The 22181-nt window shown below is 44.5% G+C and overlaps 2 protein-coding genes across 5 annotated transcripts in view; one reads left to right on the plus strand and one right to left on the minus strand.

The window, feature by feature from the left end:
* DZIP1 (DAZ interacting zinc finger protein 1) overlaps positions 1 to 1577 on the plus strand; it is a 40346-nt gene extending 38769 nt beyond the window's left edge. For all 3 annotated transcript variants that reach the window (XM_068168605.1, XM_068168758.1, XM_068168843.1), the window contains one exon: positions 1503 to 1577. In XM_068168605.1, the coding sequence (XP_068024706.1) occupies positions 1503 to 1533 (31 nt within the window). In that variant the 3' untranslated portion in view covers positions 1534 to 1577. The remainder of the gene's footprint in view (positions 1 to 1502) is intronic.
* A 322-nt stretch (positions 1578 to 1899) lies between these two features.
* The window catches only part of CLDN10 (claudin 10), a 68343-nt gene continuing 48061 nt past the window's right edge, over positions 1900 to 22181 (minus strand). Inside the window, exons 1-5 of one of the 2 annotated variants that reach the window (XM_068168953.1) lie at positions 16314 to 16575; positions 9578 to 9739; positions 9332 to 9413; positions 3008 to 3115; positions 1900 to 2279 (exon numbers count right to left, since the gene is read on the minus strand). In XM_068168953.1, the coding sequence (XP_068025054.1) occupies positions 2165 to 2279; positions 3008 to 3115; positions 9332 to 9413; positions 9578 to 9739; positions 16314 to 16533 (687 nt within the window). In that variant the 5' untranslated portion in view covers positions 16534 to 16575 and the 3' untranslated portion in view covers positions 1900 to 2164. Of the gene's footprint in view, positions 2280 to 3007; positions 3116 to 9331; positions 9414 to 9577; positions 9740 to 16313; positions 16576 to 22181 lie in introns of those variants that run through there. The other variant, XM_068169030.1, reaches the window with a different exon arrangement.

Below are 22181 nucleotides of genomic sequence, written 5' to 3' on the forward strand. Positions count from 1 at the left end.
GCAGGAGTTGATCTGCTGGAGGGTAGAGAGGCTCTGCAGAGGGACCTCGACAGGCTGGACAGATGGGCAGAGTCCAACGGCATGAGATTTAACACATCCAAGTGCCGGGTTCTGCACATTGGCCACAACAACCCCATGCAGTGCTACAGGCTGGGGTCAGAGTGGCTGGAGAGCGGCCAGGCAGAGACAGACCTAGGGGTGCTGGTTGGTGGTGGACTGAACATGAGCCTGCAGTGTGCCCAGGCAGCCAAGAGGACCAATGGCATCCTGGCCTGCATTAAGAACAGTGTGGCCAGCAGGAGCAGGGAGGTCATTCTCCCCCTGTAGTCAGCACTGGTTAGGCCACACCTTGAGTCCTGTGTCCAGTTCTGGGCCCCTCAGTTTAGGAAGGATGTTGACTTGCTGGAACGAGTCCAGAGAAGGGCAACGAAGTTGGTGAGGGGTTTGGAACACAAGCCCTATGAGGAGAGACTGAGGGAGCTGGGGCTGCTTAGCCTGGAGAAGAGGACGCTCAGAGGTGACCTTATCACTCTCTACAACTACCTGAAGGGAGATTGTAGACAGGCGGATGACAGTCTCTTCTCCCAAGCAGCCAGTACCAGAACAAGAGGACACAGTCTCAGGCTGCGCCAGGGCAAGTTTAGGTTGGATGTTAGGAAGAAGTTCTATACAGAGAGAGTGATTGCCCATTGGAATGGGCTGCCTGGGGAGGTGGTGGAGTCGCCGTCACTGGAGGTGTTCAGGAGGAGACTTGATGGGGTACTTGGTGCCATGGGTTAGTTGGTTGGGTGGATTGGATTGGTTGAAGGGTTGGACACGATTATCTTGAAGGTCTCTTCCAACCTGGTCTATTCTATTCCATTCTACTCATTTTTTATGTTTACATCTTTGTCCCAAAATGACAAATGGCATTGATACTCCAAGGCTCAAGACTGACTTGAATTTGTGTCTGGTTTTAGGGACTCAGTCTAGAATGCAGTTTGTAGTTCATTCATAATCTCTCATCTCATTTATTGACTCTTTGTACAAATATTCCCTCAAAAATCCATAACGCTTCTAATAGGTTAAAAAAAAGTTTATTACCTGAACTGTTGTAACTAACTCAGGGTTATCTAAAATTGTGCTGTTAAGTATTACCTGCTTTTATGTGGTCAGCCCTTCAGAAATGTCATTGTCAGAGCAGGCCAACTGGGGATTTCTCTTCCTAACCCAGTGGCTTGGAGCCATTCTGGAGCCAAAGGTATTCCAGCATCCTGCCCAGCAGGAGGGAACAAAACCACCCCTCTGAAGTGACTCATCACCAGTAGGAGCGAGTGTTAATGCAGGGCATGAGACCAACAGCACAAAGCAAAGGCAGTATATAGGAAATGTCTCGGAGCATTGCCTTGCCCACCACACAACTCCCCACAGGCTGCAGCCTTGCTTAACACTTGCTCCCCCTGCCATGCAAACAAAAGCAAACCATCACATGTGCATTCTTCTTCTCATGCTTGCGTTCTTAGGCTGTGCAAGACCCTCTCTAGGGACTGGTAACAATTGACCCTGACTCTGCTTGGTACCTGCTCCTGCCTCCCCAGATCCCATACTTACTTTCACTTCACCGGGTCTACTCAGTGCTGCAGGAACAGGAAGAGACTAAGTTTCATGTTCTTCCACCCCAGCAATGCAATAAAGAGGTAAGAGTCTGCTGATTCCCACTGACTGTCACGATCTGGTGATGCACTTCTGGTGTGCTCTGCAGTTTCAATGTCACTGCTAATCAATGGTGAGATATTTTACATATTAAGCTGTATGGAGTGTGGCTGTTTTGTCCAGCACCAAACCCATTTCAAAAATGGTTGCAACGATGCACTGCAGTCAGTGTGGTGTGTGTGATGCCCTTCCCATAAGCAATGACTATTGAATTGGTAAATACCTCATTTATTTTTTTCAAGAAAGCAACATCAGCTCATGATTTCCAGGTACAAACTCGACAATACCAACATCAATCTTAAAATATATAATAAAATTTACATCAAAGTGGGGAAAAAAAAAAGCTACAAGTTAATGTTTTAAAAAGTCATTGTCTTAGTGGTAAGTACGTTGGGGTTGGGGGAGGGGAAATCACTCTGAACGAAACAAACAAACTCATTTTTCAAACGCTTCGAATCTTCCAGGGGCACAATTAAACATAAGCGTTCTTGTCAAAATGCTTTGGTGGGGTTTTGTCTGGGATGCTGTTGTGGACCTTTGTACGAGAAGACATCACAGATGTGGCTCCATTATATGCATACCCTCTCCTGAAAAGAAAACAGAGAGAGCCATTTACAGCTCATCCCACAGGTAACGGCTCCGCCTCCAAGTCTTACAGTAACATAAAGCTAGAAGAAACATCTAGGAGCATAGCTATCCATTTTATGAAAAGGGGCAGGGGACACACCTGCCTTCCCTGTGGGATCTCTTTCTGGTTTTACATTTCCCCCTCCAGCATCTATCTTTGCCATTCAATTTTCTATAAATGTGTATTCCTTGTTCACAGATAAGTAAATTTGGGCCCAATCATGAAATATTTAGGCTGTGGCAGATCTAGGTAAATAGTTACTCCCTCCAGCTATGCCTCTTCATTATGACCCCACTTCTGTTGCTGTAAGTCCCACTGCCATCATTGATGTCCTTCACCTCTCTCACTTTTTACCTGGTGATCTGGGATTAAAAAAACTTGTCTGTTCACACCTGTAAAGTGGCCTGACCACTGCTCCTACATTGGTGAGTACAGGGTTTTGGTTTGTTCCCAGCTGTAGCAGATTTATGAAGTATATCTATAAAATACAAGTGTTTGTTCTAAGGCAACAGTTTTTAATTACATTAATCATGGACATAGCATTATCCTTAAATCTCATTATTTGCTTTCATCCATACAATCTTTTCCTGAACCTCACTACAAAATATTTGGGAAAAGTAAATCAAAGTACATACATAGAATGGGTAGAAATGAAACTTCTTTCAGTAAGTACAGTTTGTATTTTACCTTGGAGAATTACTGGTTTCAGTTATTGAGAAGCAGAATATACTGCCACCAATAATGCAGAGTGAAGCTCCAGCCCATCCAATGAACAAAGCTGCTCCTAATTCATACCTACAGGAGGTTAATAAATAGGTTTAACAAATGACAGCATGGATTTAACAACTTTTTTTGTCAGAATAAACTAAATTTTATGTTTTGTTGAACAGCTTGCCATTGACATACATTCATTACAAAATCTGCCATTCACTCACATTGTTTTTATTACTTCCCTTTTACTTGGGAGGCAAACTCTGTCCCTGCAATACATTTGGGCAATGCTTATCTCCCTCTGCAGCCATCCCAACTGCCTGAGTTTTCCACATCTCTTCCTGGATTGCTTGGCTGTGGGGTCACATGCTTCTTTGACCAATTCACAGAACACAGCTCCTGTCCACTTGGACCACTTCAGGTTTATTCCTAAGCTGGACTTGTTTTTTTACTGAGCTGGCAACTAGAGCTGCTGCCTACAACTGTCTTCTCTGGCTCTCAGAATCTCTCCCTCCCTATCCACACTCCAGCCTGCTTAAAACATGAGGTTTTTATATATAGATAGATAAACAGATGTATAGATATGGAGAGACATACATGTGTGTACACATACACCTGTGCAAGTGCCAGCAACTTTCTGACTCTCTAGACTGAGGGCGGAAGACACCACTCCCCTTCAAGCCCTTGCAAACAGCACCAGGTTACCACCCACAGTTCCCTGGGCTGCCCAGGCCAGCCCCAAACTGTTAGCACTCAGAAACTGCTTGGTTTGATTCTGAGAGGAGATGGTAGTGCTTTAGGAGGATTGTCAGTTAAGGTCAAGTCCACATTTCTAAAGGAACAGTAGTAAAGGAAAGAAAAGGATATGGAGAACAGATTACTTTCCTGCCCCTGCTCAAGCTCAGTGCCTGTAATCTGAAATCTGGAGCTTCAAGACAAACAGCAAGCTATAGCTGCTACTTGACTGCTCTATTCCCCAGCTCTTTGCCTGAGTTACTGCTTTGTAAAACACCTTCAGGATGGCCCACATTATGTCGCAGGCCCAGCAGTCTTCAGAGGCTCATTCCTCACTCTTGGGACAGACTGTGTGCCTCCTGCTCCTTCTTCTCTCCTCCAGTTCCTCCTTGAGGAAACTTTTAGCTCCTTCTGACTCTTAGGGTCCTGTGCTGAAAACAGGCCCCTGTCCCCCATCCAGCCATGGTTATCAGTCATGTAGCTGTGCTATTCAGTCAATGGAAATTTCTTTCTTTGCTGCATCTCTGGTGAGGTAGCTGAATGAAAGCTTCAGCTTGATGGTCAGCCTGTACAACTGACAGGCTGTGCAGCTGCATAATTTTCAGCTAGTTCTGAATACTTCCATCTGACCAGATCCTAAGTTTACGTTTGCTGAAATGCATCACTGAAAACACCTGTAAGCTGTTTTTACATCTTTACAAAGATGACGCTGTGGAAAGATTAAAAAATTGCCTGTAGCCCCAGACACCCAGCAAATAACACAGCAACTTGTACAGTAGGTCACAAGGGGGTGCACACTGGCTGCAAAGCAAAAAACAAGAAAATCACTTTTTCAGTTTTTCCTGGTACTCTAGGCAGAGGTAACACAGAGACTTAAAAAAAAAAAAAAAGTAAAATAAAAATAGGTAAATCACCTAAGGATGAAGCCACACTTAAGATATCAGTGCTAGACACCCAGGTTCAAGTAATTCCTGACTAATGGATTTACTTCTGAAAAGAGATAGAAACATTGAATCTCAGAGGTAGGACACTTGGTGTGGGCTTCCACCTGACTCTTCATGGACCTTCTAGTGCTCAAACTTGTAGACTTCTTTTTCATTTTCTGATCACACCACCTAAGCAGAGTTTTTATTTATAATCTCTTGCTAAAAAAGGGTAAGGTTCCCCAGAGCATTCTCCATACTCAATGTGAGAATTAGGCATCCAACTCCCAAATTAAACTGCTGAAAGCTGTAACTCAGCTGCCTTTCACCCTGGGAAATTCTGCACCCAGCCCCACTCGACCTCAAAATCTGTGAAACCTACAAAGCTTTAATTCTAACTATGCTCACATTTCCATTGTGTTTTTCACAAGACCGGAGCAGATTTCTGTCTGTTTAAGGACTGGGGTTTCTCTAATAAAAGCAGATAATCTACATCAGACCTCATCACCTAGGTTCCCATGAACAGTCAACACACAAGACATACAAAGTACACTTCTGGAACACACACAAGGCACTGCTTTGAAAAAGCTGTAGAGATAGATCCAAAGCAACTAACTCCAAGGTAAGGGCAACTCTATCCTGGGGATCCTTCAATCCCCACACATAGCACTGCAAGAGCACCCACAAAAGCCATCACAGAACACTGCAGAGATGGAGAACACAGCTGGACCAAGACCCAAGATGGCTGTTGCTGTAACAACTTCTTTGCCAAGACCATTTGCCTAGAAAGTGGGAAACTTAAGTTCACTTCTACATTTCCATCTAAAAACATTAAATGATTGGCTAGAGGCTAATATGAGAAAGATAGTGAACCCATTACCATCTCCTCTCCTGAAGCTCTTCAGTTGTACACAAAAGAAATCAAGATTGCATCGGGTTTCACTGGGTAGAAATGGCTTACCTGACTGTTGCCTCCTCATCAGGAAAGAAGACATGGGATCTGCCCTTTGTTCTGCACATTGTTTGTACTTTTTAACCAATCTTTGTTACTATAACATGTATAAACAGATGGCATACATGGACCCTTCTCAAGTGACTGCCACAGCACTAGGTTAATGAGTTGCAGAGCTGGTCATTCCTCCACATCTTTAAACTGGTGCTTGTGAGGAAAACTTAAAAATTTCAGCTGCATGTCAACCTGTGTATGGCTCCCTGGATTTAATCCAGCCCCTCTTTTCAGCATGTAAGAAGCCAGCTCTTCTCTCCCATCAAAATCCAGTATGGAAAACTACCTTATCATATAGAGATAACTCCATAAATGCACATACATTTGTACCCCCAGGAACAAAAAAGGAAAAGATAATTTTTTTTAAAAAGACACAGTCCTTTTTTAGAAGAAATTTCTGCACTTCTGTTTTTCCCTTCCCTCTTTATCATCAAAACCTTTGCAGGAAACATCCTCTCCTGTTCTTGTAACAATTCTTGGTTGCAGGAACCAAAGCAATCACTCTTCCAAGACTGTGGCTGCGTGTCCACCAACTCCAAATGGTGAAGTCAATCTCAGCAGAGATCACTGGCAGCTCAGAAGAGAGTGGGACACAGATGAAGAAGCTTAGAGGTGAAAATGAGATTCAAATGTAGCAGCAGGACAGTGAAAAATGGGCCTGTGGGAACTGAACACAATCCATTCATAGACAAGAAAGCTAAAGGGAAACAATTCCCTATGAAAGAGATTGGGAAGTTAGATAATTTGGATAAACTAACCCCATTCACCAGTAACAATGATCATGACTATGGAGTTCAAACTGTGGCACGAGGCAAAAATGATAAAGATTGTAAGATTTTTTTTATTTAAAGTAGTAAAGTGACAAAATAGTTTCCTAAGAGAAGCTGTGGGAGCAACATTAGCAAGATAGCTAAACAGAAGCACAGATTTTCCCCTATTAGAAGTGTCTGAAAGAAAATTAAATCCATTCTGACTGCAAGTACCAAGGCATCCTGTGCTGTCCTCAAGATTCTGTGCATGTCATTATCTAGGGTCAAGTAATCCCTTTGGAGCTGTTTTAAACTGGCAATGCAAACATCGGGACATAAAGTGGAACCTAAAGTTTCTTCCTCAGTAAGGGAGGTTTTAAGGTATGCTCATGCCTGTCATTCCTCAGTTAGGTACAAAATTCAAACCAGAAGTCTCTCAGGTAACAGCTTTTGGCAGGTCTCTGATTCCTTTTGCACCCTTACATTGTCAGGGTGCCTTTTCCAAATCAGAAGGCTGGAGGGAAAATCTGATGGCTGAGATGATGCTAAACATCTTATTTGTTTTCCACTAACAGTTAATCTTGAGCCTTTCTTTGACACCACCAGAATGGTTTCAGAAGAGAAAAGTGCAGTAAAAAGAAGGTTGAAATCCTCTCTCAGTGAAGAGCCAATGATAAATTTCCACAATATATCAGCAAAGCATACTAAATGCTTCTGCAAGGCACGTCAAAGAGGGAGTTCACAGATGGCAAGAAAATGCATGACTACAACATATTTCACACTGGTTAAGAGAGAAAGGAGTTGACCGCCTCCAGTAGCTTAATCTGATAAAAGGTCACTGCGTGAGCTACGTACACTGTGCACAGCTCCAGCGCCAACTTCCAGCTTTCCTCTGCCTTTATCTTTGCAGTTGTGATCATATGTGCCCACAGCTGAGTTATGGTGGGTGGCTGCTCAGGAAAAAGGTTATTTCTGCAGATGATTTACTATTTTTATTTCAATTTTAAGTGAAGGATGATCTTAAGAGGTCTTTTCCAACCTTAATGATTCTCTGAGTTCTCATTCCCTCTCAGTAAAATTCCACTGTGAGGCCTGCCTGCTCTTTCCCAGCAGAAGCGCTTAGGAGTACAGTATAGGAAAGGGAATTCTGGCAACAACTATGGTATTTTTCACTAGCAACAATAAGCCCAATGAATAATTAACTTCTGGCTATACACCCAGAGCTCCATTTTCTTCACAGTACCTTACTTTCTTGTTTCTTATGGAGGTCTCTTGATCCTATTCTCAACAAATCAAACAAGCAGAAACTATACGAGAACTATGGAGGAAACTAATATGAACTTGTTTTCAAGACAGGAGATGTGGAGTCAGCCCTACTGCAAACCTGGATCCAGTTAATGTTATTTCTTCTGACCATTTTCTTTCTATCACAGAGAAACAGAGAGGCTCATGGTTCCTTGCTGAGCCCCTCCTTATATCTCAGGAAAACGCATACACAGTGCTTGAGACATCCTGGAATCACCTTTAAAGTTAATGTCACAGTTAATGTAAAGTTAATGTAAGAAGCTGAAACAGCAAAATCTGTGAAGCCACAATTTACAGCCAACATTTTCAGACTTTGTAGTTAAGGTGTGAATCCAAAATCCAAGCACTGGCTTGTGAATATTCCAAAATCCAAGCACTGGCTTGTGAATAATCCAAAATCCAAGCACTGGTTTGTGAATTACTGCCTTTTTAAGTCCTGAGAACTTGCACAGGTTTAAAGGGAGTCTTCAGGAACAGTTAGTACTTCTGGTATGACCTGCCATTCTATAACAATCACTCCCTTAAATTTAACTACAAATACAGTCACAACAATTTTTCTTAGTGCTTATAAAATCACAGGTTCCCACAAGGCTTAAGATCAAAACTTCAGTCATATAGATTTGAAAATCTGTCAGCAAAAAGTCCACAAAGCTTGCAGAAACCTCTCAAAAAGAGTCAAGATTATGCAATGCTTTATGGAAACCACCTTCTATCTAAAGCTTAAGGAAATATTTTTCTTCTTTTCCTATTGAATGATGTGCCGAATGAGTGTCTCTGTCTTGTGCACTCCTTTTGCTGCATCTCTGACATGAACATAAGCTTCACTCCTGACTGCACAGAATCACAGAATGTTAGGGGTTGGAAGGGAACTCAAAAGATCATCTAGTCCAACCCCACTGCCAGTGCAGGATCACCTAGAGTAGGTCATACAGGAACACATCCAGACAGGTTTTTAATATATCCAGAGAAGGAGACTCAACAACCTCTCTGGGCAGCCTGTTCCAGTGTTTTGTCACCCTCACAGTGAAAAAGTTTTTCCCCTTGTCCTATCCTTGCGCCCACCCTTGTCTTATCATTGGACATCACTGACAAGAGCCTGGCTCCATCCTCCTGACACTCACCCTTCATGTACTTATAAACATTAATAAGGTCACCTCTCAGTCTCCTCTTCTCCAAGCTGAAGAGACCCAGCTTACTCAGCCTTTCCTCATAAAGGAGATGTTCTACTCCCTTAATCAACCTTGTGGCTCTGCACTGCACTCTTTCCAGCAGTTCCTTGTCCTTCTTGAACTGAGGGGCCCAGGCTTAACCCCATTTGCTCTGAGGCAAGCGGAGTAGAACCCAGCTGAGCTGTAATAAGCCTGGGCACAAAGATTACAGAGCAATCACTGTACAGGAAAGTGTTTGTTCACTGAATTTCAGCACATGGATACTCCATTTGGAAAACACAATAAAACTGCAGCCCACTGTCCTCTGCCCAACAGGAGAAGCACCTGCTCTCTGTTTAAATGGGCTCTTGTGTGCAGTATGAAACTTAAGGTCTACTTCTTTGAAAGATTTATGGGTATAAGGAAGTACTTACTTTTGTGCAACAAAAGAAGGATCAAAGAACTCAGACGTAATCCTGTTTGCATACAGGGAACAACTAGTCATAGAGCACAGCCCTGAAAAGCATAAGACAAACCGTTCAGTGGAGCCAGCAGAGGAACTCTGGGTCTGACCCTGATGTCAGTGAAGTCATGGAGAACTGTGTGTGGATTTCTGTGGAAAAGAAGCAGCTCTGGTATGACTTCAAGTATGCAGACTTAGAGAAATAAGGTATATTTACCAGAGAGTATGAAAATCAGTCCAGCTAAACAAGCTATTTTTGCTTTAGTCTGATCAGAGCCTCCAACTTTTGTACACTTCATCCCAATGAGTCCAAAAACAGCACCGAAGAAGCCCAGGCAGACAGCAGAGATCATCAGTCCTCTGCAGGCTTGGATGTAACCTGTGGTGAGAAAGAGAAAGGTGAACATGAGAACTGGGACCACAATGGATTTCGTTGTAGTTCCTCTCCCTCTGCACACCATTGAGGCATTCACTATTGCAAACCGAATCAAACCTTGACTGGAGCAATGTCAACTTCCATTGAGTTTATTCTTTATTTCACAAGGTATCATCACCTGAGCCCAGATCAAAAGAAGCATACTGTGGGATCCACTCAGGGCTCCAAAAAATAATCCCATGGTATTGGGTACAGCATCTGCAAGTCTTACATGCTAGGCTTGTTTTGCATGTGTCCCCCAGATGCAATACAACTGGCAGATGGTTGGCAGCACTGAGCCCAGACAGGGTCCTGGGCCTGCCTGCACATGCTACCAATTTGATTTGGATTTGTCAAGAAGTTCCTCATTCTGCAAGGAAGTCAAACACATGCTCATCTTTGTGATCAGCAGTAGCCTTTGGGATAAAACAAATCACTACCATACTTAAGCCTGGAAAAATAGCTTGTGGCTGGCTTAACTACACTCAGTTTTGCTGTGCTGCCTGAAGCTGCTTTCAGATGGAGCTCCAAGGTGCAGGGCTTTCAGCAGGACAATGGGTTCCTTGGCCTCTTCTCCCTTCTGGGACTATCTTGTAATTGAAAGACTCTGATAAACTCATATCACTGTTTACAGGGTGGATCAGTGCAATCTTACACAGTTGAATAACCATCACAAGATGTTTTTCTTCATTATCTGTTGTTACAGCTCATTTAAAATGAAAGTGTACTTCCTCTATCAGGCTATTCATTCTTTTTTGCTTTGATCTCCAGGGGGTGGAAATACTGAGACCTAAATCACCTTTTCATTGCCTATTACACCAAATTTTACATAATTACAAATAAAATAAAAAACAAAAAGTACCAAACCCAAATCCTACCTGGAAGTCTCTAATGTATAGGAAATAAATATATTGAAACAGGAACTAGAGGGCATTTAATGAAAACAGAAGGCAGCAGATTCAAAATGACAACTGCAGGTGCTCACAGAATGAAGTACCGGAACTCCTTTCCACAGAACAAAGCTGTGGAACTCCTTTCCACAGGATATGTCGGTGCTAAAGGTTTACAGAGATTCAAGAAGAGACTGGATGTATCCTATGAAGAAAGACTGAGAGAGTTTGGGCTGTTCAATCTTGAGAAGAGAAGGCTGAGAGGGGACCTTACCAACACATATAAATATCTGAGGGGTGCATGTCAAGACAAAGGTGCCAGTCTCTTTTTGGTGGTGCCCAGTGATAGGACAAGGAACAACAGGTACAAGCTAGAACACAGGAGGTTCCATCTTGACACAAGGAGACACTTTTTAATAGGGTGAGGGTGATGGAGAACTGGAACAGGCTGCCCAGAGAGGTTGTGAAGTCTCCTTCTCTAGAGTCTTTCAAAGCCTGCCTGAATGCGTTCCTGTGTGGCCTGTGCCAGGTGATCCTGCTCTGTCAGGGGAGTTGGACTCAATGATCTCTGGAGGTCCCTTCCAACACCACATTCTCTGATTCTGTGATTCATTAAAGAGAAATCTGTCTGGCTGGTATGCCCTTGAGTTGCAGATGGCTAACACTGATGCTTGGCTACCTTTGGCACTCCTTACTGCCACCCACTTTAGCTGCTGCAGGAGGAGTATCAGCTCCAGGATGACTGCTCTGTGTTTGAACAATGTTTTAAGAAAAACAACCCTGTTGAATCCCAGCTGTGTGCAACAAGCATCACACAAGAAGCAATCTGTAGCACATCAGATGTCGTTTCATTGGTCCTACAGAACTTGGGTGCTTTGCTGCGCATCTCTGAAGACAACCTATGGTCTCTTATCTGCGCATGTTGGCATGCACAGACTTCCTCCCTCGGCAACATGCTTCTGTAGCCCATCTGCCAAATACAATACTCAATGAAATAACTGTTGTACCACTCACATGCTGGAATATGAGAGAGAGTAGTTTGTGCAAGACCCAAGCCTGAAGAAAGCAAGCTTGCTTTGTTAATTTTTGCTATGGGCATGGAAAAGTTGGCTTCAACTACTTTCAGTGGTGTTTAATGTATTTCTTGCAGCACACAGTTAAAGTGGGAGATGAAGAGTGGCAAGGAAGCTATTATTTTTGACAGGTCCAATTTATTGACACTCTTAGTAGCTAATTGACACATTAAAGTGCTGAACCATGAACATATTTACCCGGAGGTCCTCTAAACTTTTATTTATGTCTGAACCTCCTAGGAGAAACAGTAAATATTCACCCCAACCAAAATAACCAGCATACCCTAGGAACCACAGGGCTGAAATTCAGCTCTTTCTGAAGGTCACTACACAGCTTCAGAATAGGTAGAGGGTAGTGAGACAGCAAGAAATAATTAACTCACTCACCCAGAAATCATTTTCAATTATAAACAGCATGAGCTGGAAGACTGCTCAGTTCTGCTGAATGAATAACCTTCCTCACTAAATATTTCACCAAATTGGGTAGGCCAGCCACAGCAGGGCTTGTTTCAGATCACCACAGCAATCATCCAACTGGCACACATTTTTAAAACAAAACAGATTAAATAAAATTACCATCTACACCACTAAAGTGGAAGATCAGAACTCTGTTAGTCCCACTAGCTTGACTAGGGCATTCAGAAGCATGAAAGGGTGAAACCAACCTTTCATCAAATCCAGCCTCCTATCACTTGGACCTCACATTAAAAGCATTTGATTGTAAGAGGAATTAATCTTTTTCTTTGCTTCCTGGAAAGTGAGAACATTACACTGCTTCCCAAGACTTATGATGCACAGAAGTGTAAAGGGGAGCTGCCTATTTCTTCCCACTCCTCCACCCAAGACCAAAGATTGTCCCCTTTCCAAATGTTTATGGTCATCTGCATACTAATCACCCCAACGAAGCTCCCAAGCAACTAAAAGCTGTATGCTTTAAGCAGAGGAGCAGAGACACATGCATTACTCATAAAGTCATGTTTAACAGCATTCCAACAGAAACTGATTTTTAAAAACAAAAAAAAAAATGTGTTTTGTCTTGCATTCAAATTAATCTTGTTAGATCTTCGTCTTTCCTGCCTCACTGCTCTCATGCTTGCCTCTCATGCTCACGAAGAGTTAGGAGGAATTCATATATTCATGTCATATAACAGGAAAAAAAAAAAGTCTGTAAAGTTCTGGGGACTGCCAGAACACAAAAACTGCCTCCGATGGCATTTTGCAGCCTGCAGCACATTAAGTGCAAGAGGTTGCCTTACAGATGCAGCACAGATTCCTTCTAGAAGTACACTCGCATTGCTTTTGTATGTTTTTCTAAGCTTCAATACTCTCTTTTAGCTCATAAGTAAATTGTTGTTCAGCTCTATTCTTGCAAAAGGTCATGAGATCCACTGATGGAAACACAGAAACTGATACGTTCTCTTTTGAGGAGGTGGTTTCATCGCTAACTTTCCACCTATGACCAGCACTGCACAAAAGAAAACCCCAAACTATTCTAAGTCCCACTGACAGCAGGAAGCACACTGCTTGCAGACAGCATGTGGGGCCAAGCCCTGAATGAGGGTTGACCAAAGAGATGTGTTATACAGGAATGCATAAAGGTGAAAGGGGAAGCAATTTTCTCTTGTGGATGCTTGTGTGGAGTGATGGCCTGAAAGCCATTAGGGCAGCCTTACTCTACAGTAATCTGAGGAGCTAAAACCGTGATGCAAACCAAAATAAGTGTATTAGGGAACCATTTCTGGATCACTCCTGACCCAAACTGTAACACTGCTTCTTAAGAAGGAAGGACATCTCCTGCACCTCTTCTGCACCCTGGCATGGTGATATCTCAATTTCCTGCCCTCTCATTTTACTTCTGATCCTCTGGCAAACCCACATGGTCTCTCCAGACAACAATTCCAGCAAAATTCACAGGTTTTCCATTTGACAAACAAAAAATTTCCATAGAAAAGGAATTGCTCTGACAGGCAAATCCTCTCCAGCTACATGAGGAAGGAGCAAATTGGAGCCAACTTTCCCTGGGATAACAAAAATATTTTTAGCAATTTCCTAGTCTTGCCCTACCATTTTGAGGACAGAAACAGGTTATCAATATGTGCATCTCTATTTGGTTATTTTTTCTCTCCACAAGCACTTCAGAAAAAATGGGAAGCTATATCTGCCTTTATTGTTGTGTCTTATGAGTTCCTCCAACTGCTGATGAAGTAAGGAAATTCCCATATTCCTTATAACAAGGAACAGGATCAATCTTAGCCATGTAAGTCTGTGCAAAGAGGAAGAGGAGGGAAGGGAAAGCTACTTGAGGGCCAAGGTAGATTCTACTTCATACTGACATACAAATCCCTGTAAGATATGCATGAAGCACTGCAACCCCTTCACCAGGGAAGGGTTAGGGTGAAAAGGGGATACACACACCCACTGTCAGGCGCTAATGGGTTCCCAACAGAGCTGGTAACTGGGAGGGAGTCTGGGCTAGGCTAGCTACCAAAAGCACCTCTGGCTGTGGTGCAGTGCTGGCTGCCCCCCTGCCCTGTCCCAGCTTGCCTGGCCTGTGCTGTGGGGGTTATGTTACTCTCTCCAGCCTGCCCATCATTTGCATTGTGCCTGGGTACCAAGACCTGACCTGACACCATTCAGAGATGTTACTGAGAGACATTCAAGCAAGAACATTCCACTACTGAAAAACATTCTGGCCAGAAGGATGGGATAAGGCTCCTCCTGATCTGCATTTTGGATTCACTTCTGTCCAAAACGAGCTAGTGTTCTGATGGCTGTTGCAATATGCAGAAGGTCCCTCAGAAACTCATTCCTTGGGGAAGTGAAATGCATTACCCAACACACAAGGTTTCAATGCACAAGCGTTTGGAAGAAGGGAAAGTAAGAACTTTGCTGCCAAGTTTCCTCTTCTCTTTGGAAATTTAAATGTTCCAAGTTCTGCACACTTTCTAACTACACTTTTCTTACTCTGGAAACAGACTAACCCAGCACGAAAAGAAAGAGCTAAACAATAGATTCGGTGGAACCAAAAGGTTATGCACTGGTGATCACTCCTTGCCTGCCTGCACACAGACCACATATCCTTGCCCAAGCCTAGAAATCATGTTCTACACTTGACCACGCTACTATACTTGACCACAGGCTGACTGATGCCAGCAGAGGCTAGCCAGCTCCTCCCCCCCTTCGAAGGAGCCAGCGAACCCATCTGGCACCTCTGGCTCAAAAGAAAGGGGACAGTACTTCTGTGATGGTGTGATTCCATCTTGAGAGAATCATCCTGCAGAAGTGACGCTTAACGGTTGCCTGCATTACCTCTTCTCAGTGTCTTGACATCTTTGTATCCCTGGTAAGCACAGAGGCTAAAGGTTTTCTGATACTGGTATTAATTAGCTATTTGTTAATATTAATCTCTACTAGTGATCTGATTAACTGACTTTCTTTTCCTTTTAAACAAGCCTTCCACACCAAAATCCACTCTCAGACTCCAGTGCAAAGGGAGCATCTGGCCAAACTGTGAACAGTAGGCCTGACTTTCTGTATCAGTGTCATTGGGACACTGTGTATTCCATTTGTTTATGTCTATACCAACATGGAAAAGGTGCTGCAATTTTAAATCCCCTTGCTTTCTTTCTTTACAGTACGCTCTTGAGGGTATAAACCGCTGCCATCCACACTTCACTGCTTCTACCAGGGCAGATTAATCAACTAGTTTAGATGTAAAGGTTTCCTGCAGTGACCCAGTTTCCCAGTAAGGCTTCCTTAAAGGGCAAAAATGTTTCTCCTTATCCAGGGGGAAAGCACAGCACCAACTCAGTCTTTGGTTTCAGGCACTAGAGCAAAACTCCCAGCTTAGCTTCAGAGTAACACCGCCCTAGAACTACGCTGAGTGTGACTTCTGCATACCTTTGCAACCCTCACTGCCCTGAGCTCGTACACTGCCATTTATCAATGAGGCAATTACACCCGAGTTAATAACTGCTTAGCAAAAAAACTCAAGGAACATTAATTAGAACAAAATGACACAAAGGCTTGTTCTTCTCCACTGACCGTTGCACAGCTGGCAAAAACATAAAAAAGGGGCCTGTCATGACAGTCAGAAAATAAATCTGCATTCTTCTTGTGTCAAATCCACACGCATGGAGTCTTCCAATGGGGACACCAGACAAAAAAAAAAAAAAGAACAAAATAAAGCAGGCAATGAGGCAATGACAGCACGAGAGGAAAAAACCTGACGCTTGGGAACCAAGTACGATCTCCATCGGCCGGTTTTAGGGGGGAAAAAACATTTCTCTGGGCGCGCACGAGCAGCGCGCTGCCACCTGTCAGAAAACACTAAGTCACTTGCGCACGACTCCGCGTGGGAGCTGCCTCTGCCGGGTCGCCTACCCCGGTCCCCAGAACTCGCTGGCCGCGCCTCGACCCCCCCGCTGCCCGCCATCCCCGCCGAGGCGCGTCGCCCACCCCCACCGACTCCGGGGTGGGCCCGAGAGAAGCCCCAGTGCCCTTGACTCCCGCAGACCGGCATGGAAATGGGGTGTCACGGGAGGGAGTTGGGATGGGGGTCGGCAGGAGCCTGACCGTCCAGCGCCAGCATAGATGGGAAGTCCTTGCAGTTGGAGACGCCGGTGGAGTCTGTCACGCAGGTCTTCCAGAGGTTGGCCCAGAAGGTGGCGGTGGTGATGACCGTCCCATCGATAGTGGACACCTTCCAGTAGTCGGTGGGCAGCGTGGAGGAGACCAGCACCCATCCCGAGATAGTCAGCAGGAAGGCGATGATCTCCGCCGACGTGCTCGCCATGGGCCCGGCAGCAGGCAAGCAGCGGCCAGCCAAGCGGCGCGGAGCCGCAGCGGCGGCGGCGGGAGCCCGGCAGCAGCGGAACCCCGGCGGCAGCGGAACCCCGGCGGCAGCGGGAAGAGAGGGGCGGGGGCAGAGGCCGCCCCGGGCCGGGCAGCCCAATCAGCAGAGGGAGCTCCCGGCACTCCCGGGGCTGCGCGCCACGCCCAGCCCGCCGGTACTGCCCGGGAGGGGAGCGCGGCCCCGGGGCAGACCCCAGCCCCGCGGCACGGCGGGAGGAGCAGGGCCCTCTCCGGTGCGGCATTAAGAAACACACCCGAAAACACACAAACGGCGGCGCGACCTACAGCCAGGCTTCAGTTTCTACCTCCCCGGCAAGTGAGCAGTACGGGGCATGTGAGCTGGAGGCAGAAGCTCGGCAGATGCTTCTTTCAGCGTCGGGGTTTGCATCTGTATCTTCATGCAAACACTTCTTCCCGGCCCCCCAAATATCCTCGCCGCGGGCACAGGTTTGAGTACTGCTTGTAGAATACAGATGTGTCGAGCCTACCGAGTGTTCTGTATTCATACAAGGAGATAAGCTTTTGAAATACGTAACAAAGTTTCCAATGTGCTGAAATTTCAGGTGGCCTCTTGTTAAAATGCAGCCACAGACGATGCAGATGTTAGTAGCTGGTTTTGCAGTGTAAGGTGATGAACTTGGAGGTTTACTACCTCATTCTTAACGCACTGGCATGTCAGCCCGCAGCTCACAGGGTAAAAGTTGTTCACTTCGGCGTCTCCTCTTGTTCAAAGCTATTTACTTTCCACATCAGTAGTGTATTTGCTATTGATGTGGAAAGTACATTGCCAGTCTTTACTTTCCTCTTTATTTCAAAACTATTGTTGCATTTCCTAAGCCTTTTTGCCAGACGAGCAATCATTGGCGAATAAGAAGCCATATTTACATCCTTATTCTTCTGATGAATGCTCTTTGGTTTTGCCATGTGGACACAAACCCGGATGTAAACATCTCATAGACATGTGAAGAAATTAAAAAAAAATTAAAAAAAAAATAAAAAAAACCACCAAACAAAAAACCCCAAACCAAAACCACAAAACTCCAACTAGTGAGGTGTTTGCTAATCTGCTAATGCCACAGCAGGATAAAATAGGGTCCGCAGCTGTGTTTGCCGATGTGGTGGCTCTTTGCCCACTCTCTGCCTCCTTGCTATTCTCTGACTTGCAGGTGACATACAGAGGCTCTGGCAGGGAAGAGGAAGAGAGGAAAGCAGGCAGTCGGCTTGTTTGCCCAGCAGCATTGGGCATAGAGCCTTCTACAGCTCCCGTTCAACCCCTGCACCAAGATCCCTCTCCTCTCCGAACCTCTCCTCTCTGAACCTCTCTATCCAAAACTCTCCAAACCTCTCCGAACTGCTCCTTTCCGAACTGAGCCTCTCTGAACCGAACCTCTCCGAACCGAACCTCTCCTCTTCTCTCCTCAGTCTGGATGTGAGTGAGCTACAGTCTGCTACGCTGTTGGGGCATAGCCAGATATCACTTTGGGACACAGAGAAGTGCTTCTGAATCAAAGAAATAAGGGTGTGGCCATAAATCCAGGTCTCATTTAGATGACATTATGATCTATTTACTATAGGGCATGGCAGCCAAAAGGAAAAAAAATCCCGGGTTTCAAAAAATACTTTCTCCTTTCATAACACTTTGAGGTCTTGCAGACTGAATTTCTCTTGGTGGTGAAAAGTGAGATCAATCCAAGCAGCTATAAAATGAGATTTAGTCCAGTCTAAGTTTGGAGACCTGAGTCCAAGTCTGAGTCACCATATTTTCTTGATGCAGGCAGCTCACCTATTCTTTTCTTGATAATGCTTGGTATAAGGCTTGTTGAATCCAGGGATTAGTGTCTGAGCAAATTTTGGCCAGGGCCCATCGGAAGTTGTCAGTGTGTTGCCACACTATAATCAAAAAGTTTGATCTAGTGTTGAAGGATAGGCACACAGCCTGGGGACTTCTGAGTCTGAGCCCTGGGTCAGAAGAGGAAGTGCATAGGCACACCTTCCTGGAGGGGTGGAAGGGACTGTCCGGGTGGATAACCCTGTGCAAACTTCTGTGGGGTCTGGCTGTGATCTTCAACAACCAGTGCTACTGTCCCAGACCACTCTGCTTTCATTAGGCATGCACTTTGGGTGACATGTGCAGTGTGGATCCATGTCTTACAGGTACCTATCTACTGCTGAGGTTTCAGAGGTAGCCCATGCAGGTGGTTTAGGACACCTAAAGTTAATTCCACCTCAAACCCCCTTTCTGCCTGCCACCAAAGAGCCTTCAGGGAGGGCTAATTTATATATTAATTATTCTGTAAACTTTATTTTATTCAGAACGCATAAAGAGGCCTGTACGTGAGAAACAGGCTCACTTCAGCTTCAGGGAGAGGCTCCTTTTCTCCTGACACTGCTGCTTCTTATGATGTTTCTCATCTACTCATCTGTGGTGGTGTAAACCCAAAATGACATCTTAGATGGGTGAGTATTCACCCCAGATTGAAGGATAAAGGAAGTTGCAAGACATACTTTTGCCCTGTGGCATTTTCTTTCTGTTGACTGGGATCTGCAGGGATTAGATGTTGGCAAACATTCATCTGTGAGGCTGTGTTTCTCCCTTCACTACATTTTCAGCTTCTCTTCTTGTGCAACTGCAAGCCCCTCTGTCATGAGTTTAACTCTCACATCTTCCAGCTTTCAGTTTTCCAGAAAACAATAGTCCCTTTTCTCCCTATTGCTGTGGTAGGAACTTAATATTCATATGAGGGCATGTAACTCCCTTCAACCTGTCTTCTTGCCACCGTAGCTTTAGCGTTACTTACTTGGCTTTCTTAGCTATTTTTAACTTGTGTAATAGAGAGAAGAACTCGGCCTTTATGCATCCTCTTCCTGGGTTTTGGGACTCAGGAATTTATTTATTTTAAGTTCATCTGTGGGACCGATTCCTCTTTTTTTTCTGTACAGAATTAATCGAACTGTTTCATTCACACACAGTTTTGTTCTGGGTAATTTCATTGAGCATAGATTTATTCCCTTGGACTATGAAAGAAAGGTGCTCATAACTTTTTGCAAGAAGACCAACCCTCGTGGGTTTGTGTGGGGCTTTTTGTTGTTGTTCTTGGTTGGTTGGTTTGATTTGGTTTGGTTTGGCTTTTCTGTGGCAAGTCTCACTGGTTCTTGGGCATAAAAATGGCATTCTGGAGGGAATCATTAGTACGTGCTTAGAGCAGACTATTTCAGTTGGAAGTGACCTACAATGATCACCTCATCCAACTGTCTGATCAGTTTAGGGCTGACCAAAAGTTAAAGCATGTTGCTAAGGGCATTGCCCAAATTTCTTCTTACACTCAGAGAGGCTTGTGGCATTGACCACCTCTCTAGGAAGCCTGTTCCAGTGTTTGACCACCCTCTTGGTAAATAAATGGTTCCTAATGCCTAAACCTCCCCTGGTGCAGCTTTGAACATTCCCATGCATCCTGTCACTGGGTACCAGGGAGAAGAGATCAGCACCTCCCTCTCTATTCCCCTTCTCAGGAAGCTGTAGAGAGCAGTGAGATCACCCCTTAGCGTCCCTTTCTCCAAACTAGTCAAAACCAGAGTCCGCAGCCACTCCTCACCAGACAACCCTTCCAGCCCTTTCACATGTGCCTTCTGGACACATTTGAGGACCTGAACATCCTTCTTAAATGGTGGGGCCCAGAACTGTCTGCAGTACTCAAGATGAGGCTGTACCAATGCTGAACATGGTGGGATAATCACCCCTTTTTGACCATCTGGTTATGGACATGGTTTGCCCTCCTGACTGCCAGAGAACAGTGCTGACTCATATTGAGCCTGCTGTCAACCAGCACCCTCAAATGCCTTTCTGCAGGGCAGACACTCTTCTGCCACATTATTCTTGCTCCTGATATTACTCTGTCCCAGAAGCAGAATCCAGCATTTGGACTTGTTAAAATTTCATCTCATTGATAACCACTCAATACTCTTATCTATCTAGATCCCTTTGCAAGGCCTCTTGTCCCTCAGAGAATCAATGGCACCTGCCAGGGATCATCAGCAAACTTGCTAATAGTGCATTTAACCCCTGCGTCCAGATCACTAATAAATATATTGAACAGGAATGGCCCTAGTATTGAGCCCTGAGGAACACTGCTGGTGACTGGTTGCCAGCCTAATGTAGCCTTATTCAGTACAACTCCTTGAGCTCTACCCTTCAGCCAGTTCTTCACCTGGTGCACCATGAGCCTGCTCCTCCCACAGACAGACGACCTATCCAGAAGGGTGCTGTTAGAAACAGTATCAAAAGCCTTACTAAAAGCTAGAAAACCGGCATCTGTCTCCTTCCCTTCATCCACTAGGTGAGTGACCTTATCATAGAAGGATATCAGGACTTTCCCTTTGTGACCCATGTTGACTGTGCCTGATGAGTGCATTGTTCTTTCAGTACCTTTCAATAGTACTGAGTATAATCTTCTTCCAGGAACTGAGGTAGACTAACGTGTCTGTAGTTCCCTGGGTCCCTCATGCTCTTCTTGTAAATCTGAACAAGATTAGCTAGCTTCCAGCCAGAAGGGACCTCCCTAGACTCTCTAGATCTTTGAATTACATATATTTCACAAATTGGAACAGGCTATTATTCATTAGTTGGATTTTTATAACCAACAAAAGTTTATTGTATCACTACGTACAGAAGAGCTCTTCAGAAACAGTTTTGCTCACACATCTGAAATACAGGATATTGCTTTAGCTCTTAAAGGATCAAAATCACAAGCAATCGTTGTTGCCTCATAAGTTAAACACCAGATGACAACAGCATTTGTTCTGCAGCCAGGATAAGCAGGTTAGGGTCGTCATGCCTTTGTCCCGGAGTAATTTTTCTTGTAATTTTACCATGCATAGGTTGGGCAATTTGAGACTATTTCCTGGCTCTGCCATGTTGTGATTTCCAGGGTGCCCAGAGCACTTGTGCAAAAGGAAAAAAAAAGCCCAACCTTATTTTTCTAAGGCTGAACGACAAGTTCCTTGTTTGCTAGAGTTTCCCTGAGAATTGGAATGCTGAAAAGGTAAGGCAGACAGGCTTTTAAGAGTGTCATCTCCTGGATAAGGTCAGTTCTGCTGCCAGCAGCACATCTGGGGAATAGCAACTCAAACTGGCACATCAGAGGAGATTCACACAGCTGTAAATTGAGGAGGCTTGCACCATGTTCTGCATTGTGCACAACAAAACATGCCACCTAAAAAAATGAGCAACCAGATCCTCTTCTCCAAAGCAGGGTAAACAAAGGGATGTTTCTGTATTGCCTGAAAAAAAATAATCCATCAGAGTGGGAACATCAGTTAATAATCACCAGTCCTTGCTGGGGCTGCCACTGTTGTTTTTCTTAAGCTATCAGAAATGGAATTAAATTAGATTACTACAAGTCATTTGTATGATGCCAGGGCAAGAATGCTTTTAAGGTATGTGCTTCTTATATTATGTAACAAGGAGTGAAAAATTAATAGAAAGCAGCAACCTAGAGTGTTTTAAAATGGTGAAAACCTGCATTCCACAAGCCAATAAACTTTCCCCTCTCCCATGCTGTGCTTTGTTCCTTGACACCAAAATTAATGCTT

Source organism: Melanerpes formicivorus, unplaced genomic scaffold (genome assembly GCF_026170545.1).
Source record: "Melanerpes formicivorus ecotype bairdi unplaced genomic scaffold, bMelFor1.0.p_v2 SCAF_1, whole genome shotgun sequence".
In the NCBI taxonomy this organism is placed as follows: Eukaryota; Metazoa; Chordata; class Aves; order Piciformes; family Picidae; genus Melanerpes; species Melanerpes formicivorus.